This window comes from Equus przewalskii, chromosome 29, assembly GCF_037783145.1.
Source record: "Equus przewalskii isolate Varuska chromosome 29, EquPr2, whole genome shotgun sequence".
NCBI lineage: Eukaryota > Metazoa > Chordata > Mammalia > Perissodactyla > Equidae > Equus > Equus przewalskii.
The window spans coordinates 19,426,410-19,448,028 of record NC_091859.1 but is presented as its reverse complement, the minus strand read 5'-3'; the positions used below and the strand labels follow the sequence as shown (position 1 = coordinate 19,448,028).

Sequence of the window (21,619 nt, the reverse complement as noted above, 5' to 3'; positions counted from 1 at the left end):
AGCCTCACTCACCCTTATCCCATTGCCCTCCTTTATTTTTTTCATAACATTTACCATTATATGACATTAAATTATCATTTGTTTCCTTGTTTAATGACTGTCTCTTATGCTAGATGCAAGCTCCGTGAAGGCAGGGACAAGCATCTGTCTTGTTCTATACCGTGTACAATCCCAACATCTGGAACTGTGCTTGACCTAATTGTAGGTCTCCAGTATTTGCTGAATGAATGAAACAATTAACACTACGGGTATCCAAGGTAGTAGACGATCGACTGGTAAACCATCAGTTTAGCCTGGGAATTCCTTTCCCTCATGATTTGCAAAATTTTGTATTTATTTTCATTTTTCTGAAAAAGAGTCAGCTTTTATCATGTATTCAAGAGGGTCAATGACCCTCTCAAAAAGATAAGGGCCCATAGTCCTGAAGTGATTAATATTGAAAATAAATGAACATAAGTTCGCAATAAAGAAAAATACATGTAGGCTGCTGTGGAGTCTCTCCTCATTTCTCAGAGAATATCAGGCTTGCTCTGCTGCTGATCTTGGCTCCTATGGAAGCCCACACTGAGGGCCCATCTCTGTCCTTTCTAATCTTATCCACCCTTGATAGCCACCCTGTAATGTCTTTCTGGACTATGCTGTAGGAAGAGACAGAGAGGAGAAACAGATTTGATTCAACAATCCACTGGAGTTGTCAAACATTCACGGTGCAAAAGAGAAGAGAGATGAATCAAAGATGATCCCAGAGGACACATCTTGATGGCTGTGAGCAAGTCGGGACCACTGACCAACAGGGAGTCTCTCTTAGTGGGGCCAGAAAAGGTTCACAAAGCTGAGATCAGAAAGGAAACCAAGCATGTGTGTGGGAGAGTAGAGACAGCTTTAGGCTGCAGGAACAACTAAAAGTCTAAAGGGGATGGAAATAGCTTACCATATGCTGGGAGTATGGTGAGGAGGAGAGTGGAAGGAGATGAGGTAAGAGCCAGGTCATGTTGACTTTGTAAGCCTTGGTGGTGATAACATGGAATTAGGACACAGGCCATACATGTAGATATTAATCTAAATGCAGCACAGAGTCACTGAAGGGTTTTAATACAAAAGGAATGACATGATATAATTTCTGTTTTAAAAAAATTAGTCTGGCTGCACTGTGAGTAGTAGTTTGGAGGGTGGCAAGATTACAAGCAAATCTAATGAAGTTATGCTGCACTGCAGTTAGGTCAAGAGATGACAGTAACTGGGGCCGGTCCGGTGGCGCAGCAGTTAAATTCACACGTTCCACTTCGGGGGCCTGGGGTTTGCCAGTTCGGATCCCGGGTGTGGTCATGGCACCACTTGGCAAGCCATGCTGTGGTAGGCGTCCCACATATAAAGTAAAGGAAGATGGGCATGGATGTTAGCTCAGGGCCAGTCTTCCTCAGCAAAGAGAGGAGGATTGGCAGCAGATGTTAGCTCAGAGCTAATCTTCCTCAAAACAAAACAAACAAACAAACAAACAAAAAATTAAAGAGATGATGGTGATGACGAGATGGAGGGTGGCAACAGTGGAGATGGAGGGAAGGGAAGACAGTCCAGATATATTTTGAAAGTTTTGAACTTGCTGATGGATTGATTGAATGTGGGAGTGAGAGGAAAGACACTTCAGGTGACGCTTTGAGGACTAGCTTGAAGGGGGTGTGGTTCATGAGACAGGAAGACTAAAAGAGGGGCAGGTTTGAGGGGCTTGATGATGGCGGAAATGAGTAATTCCATTGGGGAGTTGTTGAGTTTGAGATACCTCTGAGCTATCCAAGCAGAGATCTAAAATGAGGCAGGTGGCTGAACGGATGTGTCTGGAGAATTCAGGCTGGGCTAGATATAGATTTAAAGCCACAGGAATGTTGAGTACACATAGGAGAGAGTGTAGAAAAAAAGAAAAAGGACCCAGAACCTGGCCCCGGGGCCATGTCAGGATCAGGTGGAGGAAGACAGACAGCAAGGGCCTCTCAGAAGTGGCAGGGAGATGGACAGGAGGAAAACCAAGAGACAGTGGTGTGAGAGCAGCTAAGAGGGGCATGTCATGAAGTGTTTCATGACTTTAGAGTTCAGTGCCAGCAAGTTTAAAACTATAATTTCCAAAATTCTCTGACAGGAATAATCTAATGAGTGTAATTAAAAATGAAAAAATGAATTTAATCCAAAATGGACAACAATGATTTCTAGCTTTAAGTCAGTATGTCACTTAGGGCTTCAGCAGAAAACAGATGAACATACTCAAATTGGTATAATTCCAAGACGGTTTATTTACACAGGGATTCTTTACAGAGGTGGGAGTGGAATCACAGGTGTAGTGATAGCATAACCCAGGTTTAGTAGCCCTGGCTGTTCTTTCCAGGCCAGAAGGGACAAAGAGAGGGAGCAGTTACTGGACTCCAGAAGGAGAGAATGCTGTAGTTGGCTACCTTGCGGGGAGCAGTAATCTTCTGTTGAAGGGCATAGCCAGCCAGAGGTGACCTTGCCAGGAGCAACCCAGGGTAATTATTACTCTGAACTCCCTGTCAGTCCCCTCTCCAGTCTCCTGCAGGGGTTCCTCATTGGCCTAAACCAAACAGAAACCAGAGGGCAAGGAACCCCCTCCATGTAGTGTAGTCCATTCAAATCAACTTCTTGGGCCGAGAGCAGGGTGGACAAGGCAAAGAGTGGATCCAGAGGAGCAAAAGGGAGACAACTGCCACCCTGTCAGATTAAGTGTCATTAGCACGCCTTTGGTGTTGTGACTGTAAAGCCAGAGTTTGGTGCAGAATCCAATTGGATGTCTTTAAATATAAGCAGTGTGACCCTCTCACCTTGATAGAATGTGAAAAGAATTCTAAATAGCTTCAAGCACTAAAAAGCTTTATTGCTATGTCGATAAATCAAATAGTGAAACAACATGGGTGGGTTAGAGACTCAAATCACACTTAAGAATTAGATAATACGTGTAACCTGATTCAGGTGACAGGGGTGGGGAGGCCACCCCATTTGGAGGGCATGGGCTTGGAATTCCTATTGGCATGGCAACCATAAAAGAGGGCTCTGCTTCTCCCTCGAGTTCATGCAGAAGATGATTCTGGAAGTCTACACTTCCAGACCTCATCCTCACAACCAACCTAGAAAGCACCTCCAAATTGTTCATGTAGGTAACCCCAGGTTACTTATTGTCTCCTTCAGTGAAAGTAACTTTTAGCTTCTCAAAGATTTAAATTAAGTGGAGAAACGATGAAGTAAGTCAAACTCACTTAGTAGTACTATTTTCCAGTTAGGTTTGAGAATATAACACACTTATAAACATGTGTATTCTATGTTTATATTTAAGTATTAAGAATATATAAGAGAATTTGGACTATTTGTTTTGCTTTGGGATTCAAATTTTTAAAAACTTTTATTACAGAAAATTTCAAACACATACAAAATTAAAAAGAATAGTATAATAAACCACCACATACCCCTCATTCAGCTTCAACAATTACCAGCTCGTGGCCAATTTTGTTTCCTCTTTACTCCCACTATGTACATTCTTCCTCTATTATTTTCAAGCAAATCTCAAGTAGCCTATAATTTCATCTATAAATATCTCAGTAAAAAATGCTAAAAGATAAAGTCTCCTTTTTTCTAACATAATCACAATATCATTATACAACTGGAAAAAAATGACAATGATTCTTTAACATCGTTAAATATGCAGTCAACATGCAACTTTCCCAATGGCTCATAAATGTCCTGTTTTCTATTTAGTTTGCTTATTTGAATCAGGATCCACACCTTTCAGTTGCTTAATATCACTTTTAAGGCTCTTTAATTTCTAAGTTCCTCCTCCATTTGTCTCTCTTTTTTTCCTTGCATTTATTTGTTAAAGAAACCTGATTGTCCTGCAGAGATTCTCTCCACCTGGACTTTGCTGAGTGCATCCTTGGAGCAAACTTTCACATGTTCCCTAGCCCCTTGTGTTTTCTGTAATTGTGAGTCCAATTTGAACTTGTCATTCAATAACTTATTTAGGCTTGTGATTCTATGTTGAAGGGTGTAAAAGAATTGTATTAGGTTTGGAAATAGTATTAGCATATTTAATAGAAGACTAATTTAAATTTATTTTTTTAATTTATAAGAATTATTTAGGTACTTGGGAATGCTTATTTGTCAGAAAATTGAAAGGCCGGAAAAGAAAATTGGATATGTTAAATTTATAAGTGCAATTTACAATGTTGAAATGTATTTAATTTACTTTTATGAAAGATTCCCTTGAAAGAATTTTAGTTACTAGTCTTGTAAGTAGAAGAATAAGGTTTTTAAATTGAACTTGAAAGCTTAAGGAAAAGCTAGACTTTACTGTTACTTCAATAAATTGAATGTTAATTAAAAACTAATCTGTGAATAATCTTGTACAGGAAAGCTGCCTCATAGACACGAAAATACTCATGTCAGCATAAAAATGCTTTTACCCTCTTCTCTCAAAAAATCAAACCAAAGAGAAAAAAATCACACCCAAATAACATGAGAACAAGGATGGAAGCCAGCAGTCACAGGAATGGCACCTGACTTAGCAGAACAGAGCAAAGCTAAGCCTGCAAGTTGTACCAAGGCTCAAATAATTGCTGGCACCAAGTATTTAGGAAGAGGGAGTGAGGAGGAGGCTGAAAATCGATGGAATGTTTGAAAGTCAGTATAAGGTGAAGTTAGACCCCAGACTCCTTTACCTATTAGCTCATCCTAGTCAGCACTAGAAATCTGAATCCGAGAGGCCTGGACTCAGGAACACAATACCTGGGGCGGGCAGGGGGGAAATGTCCAACAGAGAGCTAGTGAGGTGAGTTCCTTGGCTCCCTTGCTTGCCCAGCTCCAGAATGCCAGCACCCTCTGTTTTCTGAGCCTGGTCTGCTGCCTCCCCTGTGATCATAGGAACCACCCAATTTCCTCCCGATGAATTCCTTTTCTGTTTAAGTTAGTCTGAGTCAGTTTCTATGCCTGCAACCAGGAACCCTGACTAAAATAACATTTCACACTTACATTAATTTCATTCATCCATTCTCCATGAGGGTAATTCCATGTCAGATTTGGCTCATCATTTTACCTGCAGAATCTAGTATCCTGCCTGGCACTTAGTAAGCACTCCCTAAATGTTTATTGGATAACTGAGTGAATGAAGACTTCCTTGCATCTTATATACATATACTCTTGACTGTATCTTATATATCTCAATTATAGAACTTAGCACATCAAATATATTAATTTCTTTAAATGTCTCTTTCCCCTGTTAGAAAACAAGTTAAGATCAGAGATCCTACGTTGCTCATTTTTAAAAACCAGTTCCTAGGGAGGGCTGGTACATAAGAGAGAGAGAATGAAGAAAGGCATGAAGGGAGGAAGGAGGGGATATGGGGCAGACATTATGCTACTGCTGGACACTCAGCAAAGAAGAATAGAGTGCTTTCTGCCTTGGATGCACAGTGTGGTGAGGGAAATAGGCAAACAGGTTATTACAGGGAACATTTGTCGGAACATAATGTGCAAAATGCTTTGAAGAGGACGGAGAAGACTTCTCAGAGGAGGGGAGAGACCAAGGGGCAGATGGAATAGGACGAGAAGGCACCATGAAGTGAAAAGGATGGTGTTAGAGAGAGTGTAGGGATGATGGATCACAGGCTATTTAGAGCAATGATGAGATTGTCCCCTGGTCTGAGGTAGCCTTTGGGGAGTTGAGATAGAGAGTAAGCAGTAGGTTAGGAAAATGTCAAGTGGTTTTATGATTAGAAGGTAAGAGGAGTAAGTTTTCTGACTGGTGAATTTAAAACAATGAGCTGGGTCTGCTCTGCCTTGTCTCTTTCTTTCTCTCCCTCTGCTTCTCCTCTCTTTTCCTTTCTCCCTCTCTATCTATATCTTTCTTCTTCGTCCTTTCTTTCTCTCCTTCTTCTTCCTTTTTTTTTTTTTTTAGTGGCCTATCTTCTGCTCTCATGCATTCCCATCTGCTCTATCTTGGGTTAAGGGGCCTATAGTTGTCTGGCTGTGCTAAGTGACTAGGGGGCTGTGCCTGCAATTGGGGAGCTGGTGGGGGGAATATGAGTACGCCCAAATGACTGCAGACTTAGAGCTGTAGTGTTCAGTCTGCTTTATTAGAAAGGAAGGCAATGTTTTGATCTCCATCTCTTTCAGTTGTTTATAATTTCAGGAAGGGAAAGGAGGGTGTTATTTATTGGCCTTCTCAAAACCCAACAATCTAGAATACTGAACACCTGGGTCAACTTAAACCCCAACAATGTGGAATATCTAACACTCGGACCAAGAGAATTAGAACAAGCAGTAGGAAAGATATGGGTATCGAGTTAAAAGGATCTAGAAAACCAAGAACAAGAAAAGTATAAGTCAAGGTGGCTGTTGCAACCGTTTTGTTTTCTTGAGCAAATCAGATAATATGGGACAGTGACTCTCAAGCTTTGGACCCTTCAGTGGTGGCTGGGGCACTTGTTGAAAACACAGATGTGTGGGGCCTCTGACTTGCATTCAGATCTCAAGTGGGGCCCCTGCGCCTGTATGTTTAACCAGCCTCTGAGGCGATTCGCACTCCAAAGTTTGAAAACCTCTGCTCCAGAGTATATCGGATCCCAAATCATTGCACTCAGAAGCAAAACAAAGTTTCAAAACATTTCTAATCATACTGGAACCAAGTGGGCAGTTTTCTGCAGAACACAAGTGACACAACTGAGAAGCATATTAGCAATCGACAGGACTTGAGAAAGACAGGTGATGCTGGGGGAGGAAGAAACATGCTGGGTGTGTACTGAAGAGAAACTTGGGCAGGGAAGGAAGTGGGGAACAGTTTAGGCTGGGTAGGCTGAGGACACAATCACAGGCGGAGTTATGCAGTGACGAAAACCCAAGGATGTGATATGCAGACATTCTCTTGGGAACCTGAAAGGATGGCACAGAGAGGCAGGGAAGAGACCTTGCTTTCAGAGTTCCTGTTCCAGCCAGGCTTCTAGCCAAATGTCTTGAGTCACCATCCTCTGGAATCCTGTTTCCACTGAGAACTGGCCCAGAGAAAGGAATACCTCCTCCATCTACCTTGATAGAAACATTGTGGAATCAATGATGGGCTCTATAGAATCACTCCAGTGGTGCATACACTTACAGGCTCTCCGTGGTTGAGATTACATTCAAGAATGCTTTGTAAAGCATAAAGCACTAAACAAAAGGAAGACTATTACTCTGATTCTCCTGGGTTGCATCTTTCTTGAGGCCTTCCTCCTTGAGATAGTGCTCCTATGACCCTGGATGACCTGGCTCAGAGCCTTCTTACAGGCTGGCGTTGTGTTGGTTAACAGTTTGTAAGTGCTCAGCCATTTACGTTGAAGTCATGAATATGAGGCAGCAGGCGTTTTTCTTTCTTTTTTTAAATCAGTGTGCAGCCTTTTCTTCCTCCCCCACCTACTTCCTCCCTGAGTCAGTGTTCATGAATCCTCTTCTCAGGGAGACTTCTGTCTTGACTGCCCACAAAACAGTTTTCCTATGTGCAAGAAACCATAAGGTATTACAGACAAATGACTATTGCTCATGAATTGAAATAGGGCCTCTATTAAAGGTGACTGACCTACATATTTTCCAAACTGATCTACGCTATTTTGTCTCTGTGAAGCACGAGACAGTTTGTAGAAAAGCTCTGTTGCCCTCCAGGAAGTCAAGTTGAAGAGTGTAGGGATGAACGTAAGCATCCTGTGCTTTCTGTAAGCACTCACTTCTGGACTGTGAATCTATGTCAACTATTCCCAAACAGGTGTTTATTTTCAGCCTGCGGTCATCAATTCATTCCCTTAATAAATATTGTTTTTGAGATCTCTCATGGAGCAGACCCTGCCCTAGGCCACAAGGATACAGTGTTGACCAAGATGGAGGAGATCCCTGACTCTCAGGAGCTCAGGTATAAATATGCTGGGATATTTTCTGCAAGGTAAATAGTACTTACACATCTCCTGTTATAGGACCAAATTAGCAAACCTGGAATGTTTGGGGGTGGGGGTGTGGAAGGAACAGGAGGCAGTAAAATGGTATTCTGGGGAGTAACAGATTTGCAAAGAACAGGATTCCTCTAATTCCTCCAACACAGCATTCTTGCTTGCTCTTTCCCTATATCATAATGCAAAGGCACTTGCAGTTTGAGTCCCAGAAGGAGGAGAGACTGGAACAAAACCTGGAAGAGAGCAAGGCCTGAGAAAAAGCCGGCAAAAGAGTAATTAGCTAAGAGTTCTGCCTAGCATTGTTCAGCTTAGTGAATCTATCTGGTCACTGTAATCATTTATTCAATACCATGGACCAGCATCTTTTTGCTGAGTTTTGAGTGTATAATATCATTCTTGATCAGCATTTAAAGAGCTTTGAAGACCTAGCTTAGACTGTTGAAATTAGTGAATTGGGTTCTTATTTTATGTTTTGAAGAGGTAACACATTCACACAGTTCAAAATCTAAACAATACAAGAGTATAGAGTAAAAAGTCTTCCTTTTACCTCTGTTCTCCAGCTGCCCAGCATCCCTCCCCTGAAGGAATCGATTCAGTTAGTTTTGTGGATATCCTAATTTTATCCATATTTTACAGATATAGTAAGTAGGATTCTCAACCAGCTTTCTAACTTGAGAATAAACCTCATCTCAGCCCTGTGGCAACCTCTCCTTCTAGAGTATATCCTGTTCTACAGGATTTACGTGAATCAGAAGTTCAGATTTTATTTTCCAGATGACTATAGTGTGAGCTGTCCTCAAGGGGAAAAAGAACAGGAAAAACAACTAGCAGAGACATAAAAAAATGTATTTTAAGGTGTTAATACTCTAAGAGAATTTCATGCCATCAAACCAATCTCTACCAAACAAGGTTATACTGTCAAGTTTTAAAAATCTGTTTTCCTAAGGAAAACTACACCTGGTTCCATCAAGATTACAAAAATAACAGTCCTTGCTAAGTGCTATGTAGTGTTCTAAGTACTTCCTATATATATATATCATTGAAACTTCATAACAATCACATGAAGTAAGTACATTTTATAGGTGAAAAAAATGAAGGACAGATAGTTAAGCAAATGTAGTTTTCAAATTAAGGCTAGGACTCTAGGGCCCTCACTCTTAATCTGCATGATACTCACTATCCAATATGATGGAGAATAGCCAAAAGACAGCATGTGACATTTTTTGTTTATATATTTTTGTTCTTGTTACTCAAAATCTTTCGTTCTCAGGCCAGCCCCAGTGGCCTAGTGGTTAAGTTTGGTGTGCTCTGCTTTGGTGGCCCGTGTTCAGTTCCGAGCGTGGACCTGCACCTCTCATCTGTCAGTGGCCATGCTGTGGTGGTGGCTCACTTACAAAAAGAGGAAGACTGGCGGCAGATGTTAGCTCAGGGCAAATCTTCCTCAGCAAAAAGAAAAACCAAAAACACTTTAGTTCTCAAATGTTAGGATCTATTAAAATTACCCATGCTGTTTAAATGCAGAGTCCCAGGCCTCAGTACTGACCTAGAGAATTAGAATCTCTGGGGGAAGGGCTCCAGGAATGCTTATTTCAACCAGCACTGCCAGTGATGCTAAGGCAGGTGGCTCCTACACATATTGTGACAAATGTCGTACCTGTGTTTTCCAAAGTTGGTCACAACCACAGCCCCTATCACACATACTCTGTTAGTTTCTAGAATCTCATCACTCCTCTTTGAAGAGGTGGAGTCCATATCCTGGGTGGGCTTTTCTATTGGTGACTAGCTGACCAATAGATTATGGCGAGAGTGCTCTTATGTGACTTCCAAGGCTGGGGCAAAAAAGTTGATTCAGCTTCCACTTTTGCTTGCTAGAACACTCACTCTTGAAACCCAGCCACCATGCAGTGAGGAAGCCCAAGCTGCCCCAGGGAGAGGCCCACATAGCCAGGAATGAACAGCCAGTACTGACTTGCCAGCTATGTGAGCTGTCTTGGAAATGGATCTGGTCCCAGTCAAGCTGCCCAGGCTGCTGCAGCATGGGGCAGAGATGTGCCTTCCCTAGCCCCCAAACTGCAGAGGCAAGAATTAAATGATTGTTATCCTTATAAGCACTAAGTTTGAGCTGGTTTGTTATGCAATAGACAACTGGCATAGTCCCCTTCTAACTCAATAGTCACTCTGCATTTCTTCCCGTCAAGGTGAATTCTCCTGGGCCCTCTCTAAAACATTCTGAAAGCATCCTTGTCCAATGTCATTTACTTTCACAGATTCTTCTAATCACAGAACCACTCATTTCAGACTTCTGGTTATTTCAAGTTCTCATTATTACCTCTGAGGCTCGGTTTTGCATCTAAAAAGCATTGGTAATAAGGAGGCCTACCTTAATGCTTTATAATTAAAGGAGATAATCCGTGTAATCTTTTAGCATGGTGCCCAGCACACGTTTTCTCTTATTATTCTTATTAAGTTTGTTGCATTCATATTCTCCATTTCTTTAATGCACTATTTTTTTTCCTTACAGCTTAATGCCATTTCACAGGCTATTCTCTATGCCTGGCATGCTCATCTCTACCAGGTCACTTAGACTCTTACCCATCTTTTAGGACTCTACTTCTTTGGAAAGCCTTCTCAAGCAGTTAACATCTCTCTGTGCTCAAATAGCACCTTGGAGGAACCTCTATTATAGCCCTTAGCCATTGGATTGTAATTGTTTACTTGTCTCTTCTCCACTGGACTCTTAAGTTCCCGGAACGCAGGGTCAGCCTCTTTGTATTCTCATCCTCTAACATAGCACCTGGCACATCTTCATTCACCACCTACTGTCTGTGCTCCTGTGCTAGGAAACACTGTGGTTAAGTAGTTACCGGGTCCATGTTTTGGCAGACCTGCCTGAGGACAAAACAGTTCCACCTCCTGCGTAGCCTTGAAAAAAGTTAGCGTCTCTGAACCTCATTTATGAAGGTAGAGGCAACAACTTCTTAAGATTGCTGTGAAGATGAAGTAAAACAAATAGCTGCAACAAGCCCATCACATGGCAAGCAGTCAATGACCAGGATGTCACGAAATGCTTCCCCAAATCCTCTTTTCGGGCATCCCCGCTCTAATCCTCCTTTAGGACCCCGCACTCTGCGGGTAATCCCTCTTTCCAGGATTACTCTGGGCTCTCTAAACCTCTCCTTGGTCATTCCTCCAGCTAGCGAGTCTGCCGTTTCAACCACTGAATCCAGGCGTTCAGAAGCCATTCTTCCCCACCCCCAACTCTCCAAGCCCTTTTAGCCTTCCCCGGGCCCAAGGGGTATGTCAGAGGCCTGATTTTGCGAAATTTAAACATCGCAACAATCTGGTTAGGGTGTTCCGGGCTAACTTTCGATACCCACAGTTAGGAACTTTGCTACCCAGTTTCGGTCTTGCCCTCTCTTTGAGTAAGGAGCCGGCGAACCAACGTGACCGCAGTCGTTCCCTGAAGCACCAGCTCCGGCCATGCGCAATGCAGGAACGTTGAAGGAATGAACGATCGCACGAAAGAATGAATGGGCGACGTCGGCGGCCGGGCCTCTGTTACGTCGCCCACCGGCGCGGGCGAGGCTGAGGATAAGAAGCCTACGGGGCGCGCACCCCCCAGTCCCACCAACGCGTGGCCCGCTGGGCCAGGAGCGCCGGAGCTCCGCGCCGCCTCTCCCAAGTCCCTGCCCCTCTGCGGCGCGTCACTTCCGCCCCCCTCTGGCCGGGGCTGGGGCGGGGAGCGCGGGGGAGGGGGCCAGGTCCGAGGGAAGACCGCCCGCGCCCGAGCAGGGACTACATTTCCCGAGGGGCCTCGGCGGCGGCGGCGGCGGGCGCGGCAACGTCCCCCGGAAGTGGAGTCCAGGACTTCCACTCGTGCGTGAGGCGAGCGGAGCCGGAGACGAGACCAGAGGCCGAACTCCGGATCTGACAAGATGGCCGGGCTGCCCCGCAGGATTATCAAGGTAACCGCCCAGGCCGGCCTCCGGCTCCGCGCTTTGCTCGTGCCCGCTCGGGGGACCGGGCGACGCGGCCCCTCGCTTCCTCCGGCCCGCGGCCCGCGCTGGGAGGCCCGAGGCAGCGCGGAGAGGGTCTGGCCGCGGCGGCGAGGGAAGTCGGGCGCTGGGGAGGGGGCGCCGGGGAGACTTCCGGCCGCGGTGGGGCAGCCCGGCGGCGGGGACCCGGGGCTTCCAGGCGGCCGCCCCGCGAGCGGGGAAGGCCTGGCCCGCGCCCTGGCGGAGGGTGGGGCCGCGGGGTTGCGGGGCTCTGGTCCCGGGCGCTGGCCGGCGCGGGCCTCAGCGGCCTCTTAGACCACCCCCCGGGCGGAGGCCGCGGGCGCGCGGGAATCGCGGCGGGGCCGGGACTCTGGGCGGGGGTTGTGGCTCGACACGGCCCCTCGGCGCCGGAGCCGCTGCTCGGCCCGAGCGGGAGCGCGGGGCTGCGGCAGCCCCGGGTTCAGAATGAATGAACCGGGAGAGCGAGGCCGGGCGGGGCCCTGTGCCCCGGGAGGCGGCTCCGGGAGGGCCGCGCGTCCTGCCGCCGTCGGCACATGTTGGCTCCAGGCTGCCGGGGTCCGGGGACGCGGAGCTTCGCGCCCCGCTGCCCTCGCTTCCGCGATCTGTTTTCTTTAAATACGTTTCCGCTCGTTATCTCGGCGAAGTGATTTTACTCTGGTTGGCAAACTCTTTCAGAGCTCCTTCTGTTCAGACGAAATAGTTTAACACAAGTCAGGGCGGGGTGGGGGTCACAGGTATGGGGAACCTTGTGAAATGTTTTGCGCCTCGATTTTGTGCACTTTATTAAACCGTTCTTCGGCTCTTGAACACTATTTTGACGCATACGTGTGAAACCATCAAGAACTCGACATCTTGATATTGGTGATACTTGTATTATTGTCATTATTGTAAATTACGTGATGTCAAGTCTTCACGTGTGAAATGTTTCTTGCAATCCCCCAAAACAAAACTTGAAATTTTTTGTGAGTTTTGATGAAGGAAATTAGTTGAACTCTGCATTGCTCAACATACGAGTTAAAGTGACTGAATTGCAGCATCGTTTTGCTAGTGAGCGTGTATTTAATCTAGTCTGTTCTTCTCAAGTTTTGGGGGGAGCTGATAGTAAGTGAAAGACCTGTTGAAAGATGAAGTATTGTGTAGTGTTTCGTGCGGTTGCAGTTAAGTATGTCTGAGATGGGGGTGTGTGTCTGACTTAAGGTTCTTGATTTAGAGAAAGAAGACGTTTTCTAAGGTAGATATTCTTAGAGAAGTAGAACAGATTGTCGTTGGTCGCTGGAGTCTAATAATGTGAATCTTCATAGTGCGAAATTTGTTGTATGAATGGATTTATCTCGGACTCTGTCCAAGGCAGTTTAATTGCTGTATGCTTTGGAAGGTCCTTAAAACGCGGTTTTAGTTATAATGCAGTCACGTGGCCCCAGTGATCATCTTTATTGAGGCCCCAGTGAAAATGAAGGGTGGAGGATAGAGCTGAATTTTTATTGACTGCTATTCAGGTTATCGACTAAGTACGTAACAAATTGACAGTCAAGATAATTCTCCAAAATACATAATGAACTGGACATTTAACATAAAGTTTTCCATTTTTGCTTGATTCTGGAGATATTCTGCGGTAATATGAAAGCCTTGAATGGAAAAATAAGTTCTGTGGAATCTCATTTATAAACTTACAGAAATGATTTAAGGCAGTAAGTTGAAGTCCTCATAATTCAGTTTCTTTGGCACACAATATTTATTTTACACTAGGCATTTACGTCTTTCTATTTAAAGCGAGACAGTGGTAACTCGTGTATAATCTTAATTTTGCAGTTTCTTGTTGATAGCATCTCTCTAATGAAAGATGCTTTGATTTGGGCTTTATTTTGTAAAAGTTAGGTGGTTTTGCTTTAATACCGTTTACAGAACTGTTTTCTCCAATCCCTAGAAAGGATTCAAAGATTATACTGTTTTTTCTAGTGCCCATGCTTGTATGATGTAGTTTTTCCATAATCAGTGAAAATGTTTATTTTTTGTATGTTTTTTTTTTCCTTTTTCTCCCCAAAGCCCCCCAGTACATAGTTGTATATTCTTCGTTGTGGGTCCTTCTAGTTGTGGCATGTGGGACGCTGCCTCAGCGTGGCTTGATGAGCAGTGCCATATCCGCGCCCAGGATTCGAACCAATGAAACACTGGGCCGCGTGCAGCGGAGCGCAGGAACTTAACCACTAGGCCACAGGGCCAGCCCCATGTATCAGAGTTTTTTTTTTTTTTAAAAAGTTTGCCTCTTCTCTGTGAACCACAGTACAAGGTCCTATGTGGAATATAGTGGTGGTGGTGGGATGGTAGCTCTACTGTCCAGAGTGATAGGAACATACCATCCCTCCATTGGACAACTATTAATATAATGCTAGCTACCTCAAAATGGTTACTTACATTTGGAAAATTCTTCAGCCCCTTGATAACTGGAGAAATCTTGTGAAGTAGACAATGCATTTTATAGTCTGAAAACCCATTCAGACGATTTTCTTAGGGTCTTGAAGCTGGCAAGAGGCAGAACTTGGATCTTGAGTCCGTGTGACCTTCCCCTGCCTCTTGTTATTATGAAATGATGTAATATATGTAAAAGTACCTTGATGACTGTAAATGACTATTGAAATGTAAGATGACTTTTTGAATTACTATTCACCCAGTTGCTGTCCCACTCAAATTTTTATTTCCAATCCAGTAGCAAATTCTCTGGGCTCTACTTTAAAAATATGTCCTGAATCGAACACATTTCCCCATCTCTCTGAAACCATTGTTCGATTCCATCATTTGTTGCCTGGCCTACTCCTTTTAAGCAGCACCTAGTGTAATTTTTTTTTAAATATAGATCTTGTCACTCCCCTGCTCAGAACTCTACACAGGTTCTCCGCCAGGCTTTGAGTGGAATCTTGCCTTTTCCCCCGCGCCAGCTACAAGGCCTTACAGATATCTGGGATCTGCCTACCTCTGCGATCATCTCCTGCCCTTCCCTGCTTGGATTGCTGCACTGCAGCCGCACTGTTGCTTTGCTGTACCCTGAACAATAGGAGGCTAAGCTTGTTCCAGTCACAGGGCTTTCCTCCTGTTTATTGCATTGCTTGCTTTGTCGTATTGTTCAGTTCTTGGCTCACATGTCATATCCTCAGAGATTTACGTTAACTGTCCTAAAATACAGTCCCCCTGCCCCCTGTAGTTTCTCTTTATCCCCACATTCCCCTCTCTTCTATATAGCACTCAGCACTACTCGAAGTTATATTATTTCCTATTTATCTCTACTCCCACTAAAGCTCCATGAAGTCAGGGAGGCACTCTTGGATGACTTGGGCATTGCTCTAATGCCTAGAACACGTAGTAGGCACTGAAATATTCATCTGCTTCAGTCTCTTCGGAAGAAACTTATAGGAGAGTTATTCTATATCGTAATTTGACATTGTTCCTGCTTAGTGGATTCTATCTGAACCGATATTTGAGCTAAAAGTTACTCTCTAATTCCACCCATAAATTCATTAAAAAACAAAACAATCTTTTATTTGTTGACTAGGAAATACAAACATAGAGCACAGCATTTGAAAGGTTCTAAAGGAAACACAGAGGGAAATTAAGACTCTCTGAAATATCCTTCAGCATTCCAGTTCTCCTCCCAGACAACCGCTATTTATTTGTATTGTGTATCCTGCCAGAAAGACCAGAGTTTCCGCGCTTATATGTTAGGCCTATTGCCCTCCTCCTCGTGCAAATATCTTGAGTCCTCCTCCACCTCCTCCAACATATCTTCTGGGTAACTCATTTTTTAAAGGGCTGCCTTGTGGAACCTTGTGGTTAAGATCTTAATTTAACTAATTGCTTATTGATAACTTTTAGATTGTCCCCCAAATTTTGCTATATAAACAATGCTGTAATGAATAGTCTTATTTAGAGAGGTATTTTGTTCTTGTGTGAGTTATACTGAATCTTGGAAGTTCTGTGTTTAGCAAGAATTTTTACAATTTTCTTTTCTCTCCTCCCCTGGGCCAAAGCTCTTTTAGACTCTAAAAGTGACTGAGCAATTAAAGCTTAAAGTCCCATAGGTTAAAAGGTACCTAACGTAAGAGGTCCCCCCTAATCCATCCATCATAAAGAAGAGCCAGAGTTACTTTGAGAATAAATAAATGAGATTTATAGTTGTGGCCTTGGTAAAAAACAAATTTATTTCAGTTTTACATGTTCCATTGACAGAGTGAAATTCTTTTGTCTTCTCAAAATTAATCCTGAAAACAATAAAATATACCTGTAGGAAACAGTAGTTAATTTACTCAACAAGTTGACTGACTTGATTAAAATCTAGGAAACCAAACCTCTGAGATTAGAATTTCACCAGTCTTTCCTAAAATTTACTTTTCTGGTTGGTGAGGTTTAGTTTCAAATTCTTAGAAACCTGACGTGATCTGACTTTGCATTGAGACTTGAGTTCTGTTTGTTTTTTTAATTTAATGATTTTGATTTTTAAAAATGTAGATATCACTTTTTGCTATCACTGTTTCAAAGCCACTTATTTGATATGTATTCTAGTACATGAACTAGTACTAGTACATTACTAGTTTTTAGTAAGAAAAGTGACCCTTTTTTAAGTGTTGTAAACCTTTGCCTGGTGATGTTTTTTTCCCATTTTAAAAACAGGCAGAGAGGCTGGCCTGGTGCTGTGGTGGTGAAGTTTGCACACTCCCCTTTGGTGGCCCGGGGTTCGCTGGTTCGGATCCTGGGTGCAGACCTACACACCACTAATCAAGCCATGCTGTGGAGGTGTCCCACATACAAGGTAGAGGAAGACTGGCACAGATATTAGCTCAGGGCCAGTCTTCCTCAGCAAAAAGAGGAGATTGGTGGCAGATGTTAGCTCAGGGCCAATCTTCTTCACCAAAACAAAACAAAACAGGCATGAAAAATTTACCACAATGAAGATAGACTTGTTATAAATAATAATTAAAGCATCTTTAGGAAACAGATACACTCATGTAGTAAGAATTTGACTAGAAACAGTGTAGTTCTTAGCTCTTTTGGTGGTTGTCCCAATTTAAGAATTTTCTGACTTCCTTTCTGGGACGATAAACCACATTTTTTGCATATGACTTCTGGGGATTCAGGTTCTTGACAAGCTTATTTGTGAATCCCCTCAGTCTCTATAGGCTCCAGGTTAAGAGAGGGAAAAAAATCCACACTGCCGCCAAAGCAGCTAGAAATCCCTTAACTTGTGGAACCAACACTAATCGACCTTAGCTGTGCTCCTGAAGGGAAGTGCTTTCCCCCCTTTCTGGGGAGACTTACAAAGCTTGGAAGGGGGGCATTTATCCACCAATTATGCACTAACCTCCCAGCCTAATTTCCTGACTTGAGGGAAGGTGAGGCAGTAGGGAGGGTGGACAGAGGGAGTGCAAGGGGGGCAGTATATTTTAGTATATGTGTACTATTTTTAGTAGTGATTAAACTGTCAGGCTATAAGGATATTGTTTAATATACTACCCAATGTTTTGATTATGAAATTTGAGCGTAATTGAAAGCAAGTTAAGAGTAGCAGTCAGTTGAGTGTTATTTTTTAAGCTCCTCTGTGTCAGGCACTTTCTTCAGTCCAGATTGATCAGCTCTCGCACAATAGAAATTGAATTTTGTCAAATTATCAAGCACTTCCTGATTATCTGCCATGCTAAATGATGATGACATCAGAAATGTTATGCATTGTTTTGTGGAAGTTCTGAGTTTTTTCCCTCAGTTGTGTCCCCTTACAGTTATACACAGTAGAGAACACCATCCTTTTCCTTCTCCGATGAGGAGTCTGTAGGCCCAAGAAGTTGCATGACTAGGATTCTGACTTGCAAGTCAGTACTTTTGCTTTTTTCCCTATACCTAGTAGTTTGGTTTACCTGTGTGTGGATTTAAGAAAAAAATAACTACGCTACTGATTCAAGTAGTATGAATTCTGAATATACATTTAAATCTGTTATCATTACTTATGGATACATATGTACTATAGAAATAAGTACCAGAAACAAGGAAGTGAGGATAGCATCCAGCAGGGACTTTGGCGTTACAATTGTAGTTATCAGTTCTGATGTTGTTACTTAATTACTATGTTATATAATTTTGCTTTCTAAAAACAAAATAGATTTGAAAGGCATAGTATATGTACTAATGTTATATCAAGAAATAATTTTTTGTATGAAAGATGAGTTGGACTGTATTTCATTATACAGTTGAAATTTTCTTTGCAAATGTAGTGTGTGAAGGACATCAGCATAGATATACAAATTAGGAGATGGAATAATAGGGAATCAGTTAACTTCAGCTGAAGTCTTAGCAACTTGTAAAAATGCTTCCCAGGTGAAGTTTTCTCTTTTTTTAATGTTAAATACAGTCATCTTCAATTTGTGGATTACATAGGATGTAGGATCACCATAGTCTAAGAGAGTGAGAGAGTGAGAACTGTGGCCCTAGCATCTCTGGTGGCAGAAACCATTTAATGTATGGTAGGAAGAGCTGGATAACTGGTGAAGATCCCTCATTCTTTAAATTTAAAGAAATGAATTCTTTATTTGTTCATTCTTTCAAGAACTATACTACACCATTCAGGACCTTGTATATTTGTTAAAATCCTGAGTGTAGCATGTAGCTTTTCTAGAATCCACTAAGGATATTTTGATATAGAAATTTTTGTAATTTTGAATTGGCCTGTAACTCAAATGTTTCTGAATAATTAGGATTTGGCTATAATTTCAAGGACTTTTAGACGTTGATTTCAGAATCTAATGTTGACTTCTTGCTTTTTTTTTTTCTTTAATTCTCTGTTTCCTCTTCAGATTTGCAAACTCCTTTGGTTTTCAATACCATCACAGTAGGTCGCTATCAGAGTTTTGGTCTGTTTTGGGCAAATCAGTCTTTATTTCCAAAGTCTTTACGGTCTAGTGATTGGAGGCATTGTAGTCGAGAAAATACTGGAAAGAAGTATAACAAATGTTATCTTTGTGTCTTGAGACTATGGGTCCTTTACGTTACAACTTTCCAAGATTTCTTTATAGTGTATACTAAGGGAAATCTTATTCCTTTCAGGTTGCTGTGTTTTAGTGACCCTTAAGGAGAATTGGGATTACGATCCCCTTCACCCCCTTACTATGGTGCAGGGGCAGAAGTGGCTTTAGTAAGCTAGTAAAAGCCCAAGGCCAAATTTCAGTCTTCCATAACATTGCGATTTGTCTGCCTTTTTATTATCCATTCATCAGACATGTTTCAGTTCAATTAAATGGACTTTTATTGAATGCATAATATGTGTTGTGCACTAAGCCGGGTGAACAAGATAGGCATCCCTGTCTAGTGTAAAGCACAGTCACGAAATAAGAAACTACCATGAGGTGTGTTATGAAAGAAGAAACGCATGGGATTTACCGGAGTCTGAGCGTGAGGGAAGGGACCTGTTGAGGAAGTGTTTTTAAACCCAAAGAGGAGGGAGAGGGAGTTTTGGGCAAATGGAATGGCAGGTGTCAAAGCTGGAAGGAGAGAATGCATAGCATATTCCAGACATCCAGTGTGTGTGGTACATAGTGTCTTACATAATTATTAGAGGTCCCATCGAGAACTACTACTGTTTAACTACGAAGTTCAGAGGGTTGGCTTCAAGAACTGTTGGGCAAACAAAGCATTGTTGAGTTTTTGAATATTTTATTTATTTATTTTTTTGAGGGCGATTAGCCCTGAGCTAACATCTGCTGCCAATCCTCCTCTTTTTGCTGAGGAAGACCGGCCCTGAGCTAACATCCGTGCTCATCTTCCTCTGCTTTATATGTGGGATGCCTACCACAGCATGGCTTGCCAAGTGGTGCCATGTCCCCACCCGGGATCCGAACCGGCGAACCCCTGGCCGCCGAAGCAGAACGTGCGCATTTAACCGCTGAGCCACCAGCTGACCCCAAATGTTTCAACCACGAAGGGACTCGAACCCTCAATCTTCTAATCTGAAGTCAGATGCCTTATCCATTAGGCTACACCGTCTCCCCGCTAGTTTTTGAATTATTAAATTCAGACTTAGCGTGTGAATCATATGCACCAGAGTGTGGTGTGTCAACTGTTCTTGAAGTGAGATTGTCATACAGTTTATATTATGTAAATAATAGACATCTTCTATTGAGTATTTACTGTGTACTAGGCACTGTTCTAAGCATGTTGCTTGCATTGATTTATTAAATTCTAACAGCAATCCTGTGATATGGATATTAGTATTATCCCTATATTGCAGAAATGGAAACCTGCACAGAGGGGTTAAGTAGTTGGTGAAGCTGTGGGATGAACTCGGGCACTCTGATTCTGTAGACTGTGGGGACTGTAGATGGAATGTGCCAGAACATATCTGCCCCTACATAATAACTGGCAGTGCGTGTATTTTTATATTTTATCATTTGGACAAGTGAACTGGAGACATGTTCATGTACAGAGTCTAAGTTCTTGTTTTTTATCAAAAGTCTCCTTATTGTAGCATAATTAGAGGCTTTTGCACAAGTGAGTTCCTGCATAGTCATATAGTTTGTAATATAGTTTGCCTTAAGATGGAATGCCTCTGATCTGGGGTGGCATATTCCTCTCCTGCCCTTCTGGATCCCTGGATTTCGGGAAGTTTGGGAGCCTACTGAGAAGGAGCTAAAGAGCAGCTGTTCCTCTCTTTCCTACTATTTCTTACCAGCAAAATACATTTGAGGTATCACTGCATCAGACCATAACCACTCTAATGTTAATTTTAAACAAAATTTTTTTTGTTCACTAACCCTAAAAATAGGTTAGAATTATCTTACACTCGTTTCTTACGTCATGCCTCTCTCTATCCTTGCTTCCTGTTGCATTTTCTCTTAGAATCTTTTGTTTATTTCATCACTTTCTCTCTCCTGCTTCTCCCAGAACCAAATACTCTCTCGTGTCCCCTAGTCATCCTGGAATAGTCTCCTCTTCTCTGGCAGTGAGTAACCGTGGTACCCAAGTTCAGAACTATGTTACGTGGCAATGCTGTGTGCGTGTGAACTGTTTATACCACTGGTGTTTTACAAGTAGGTGACTGTAGTATCCAGTTAGGGTTGCGGAGGCTTACCTCCTTCTTTCCTTCGAACAGTACAGGACTGCATGGCTCCTCCATGTGGTGCTTCAGTCCTTCAGAGAAGGCTGGCTCCATCCCTAGCCTCAGTGGGTGACTCAGGTTGGTCAAGCCAAACATGATGATAAGAAAACAAAAAGGAGGGGCTGGCCCTGTGGTGTAGTGGTTAAGGTCATGCGCTCTGCTTTGGTGGCCCATTTGGATCCTGGACGTGGACCTACGTACCGCTTGTCAAGTCATGCTGAAGCGGCATCCCACGTAGAAGACCTGGAATGGCTTACAACCAGGATATACAACTATGTACTGGGGCTTTGGGGAGATTAAAAAAAAAGGAAGATTGGCTACAGATGTTAACTCAGGGCCAATCTTCCTCATCAAAAAAAAAAAAAAAAGGAATTACCTTACACTTGTTTATATATTATGTTGAATCTTGGGTTTTCCACTCAGGGTGGTATTTGTACCTACTTGATTTCCTTGCTCCCATTTGGAGAGAATAAGGAAAAGTGCTTTTCTGATACAACTCCCCCTATACCTGC

General features: G+C 42.9%; 1 protein-coding gene across 1 annotated transcript in view; it reads left to right on the top strand.

The window, feature by feature from the left end:
• Nucleotides 1-11,311: 11,311 nt before the first annotated feature.
• Nucleotides 11,312-21,619, top strand: part of UBE2N (ubiquitin conjugating enzyme E2 N) — a 34,777-nt gene continuing 24,469 nt past the window's right edge. The window contains exon 1 of the mRNA XM_070599486.1: nucleotides 11,312-11,929. Coding sequence (XP_070455587.1) covers nucleotides 11,900-11,929 — 30 coding nt within the window. The 5' untranslated portion in view covers nucleotides 11,312-11,899. The remainder of the gene's footprint in view (nucleotides 11,930-21,619) is intronic.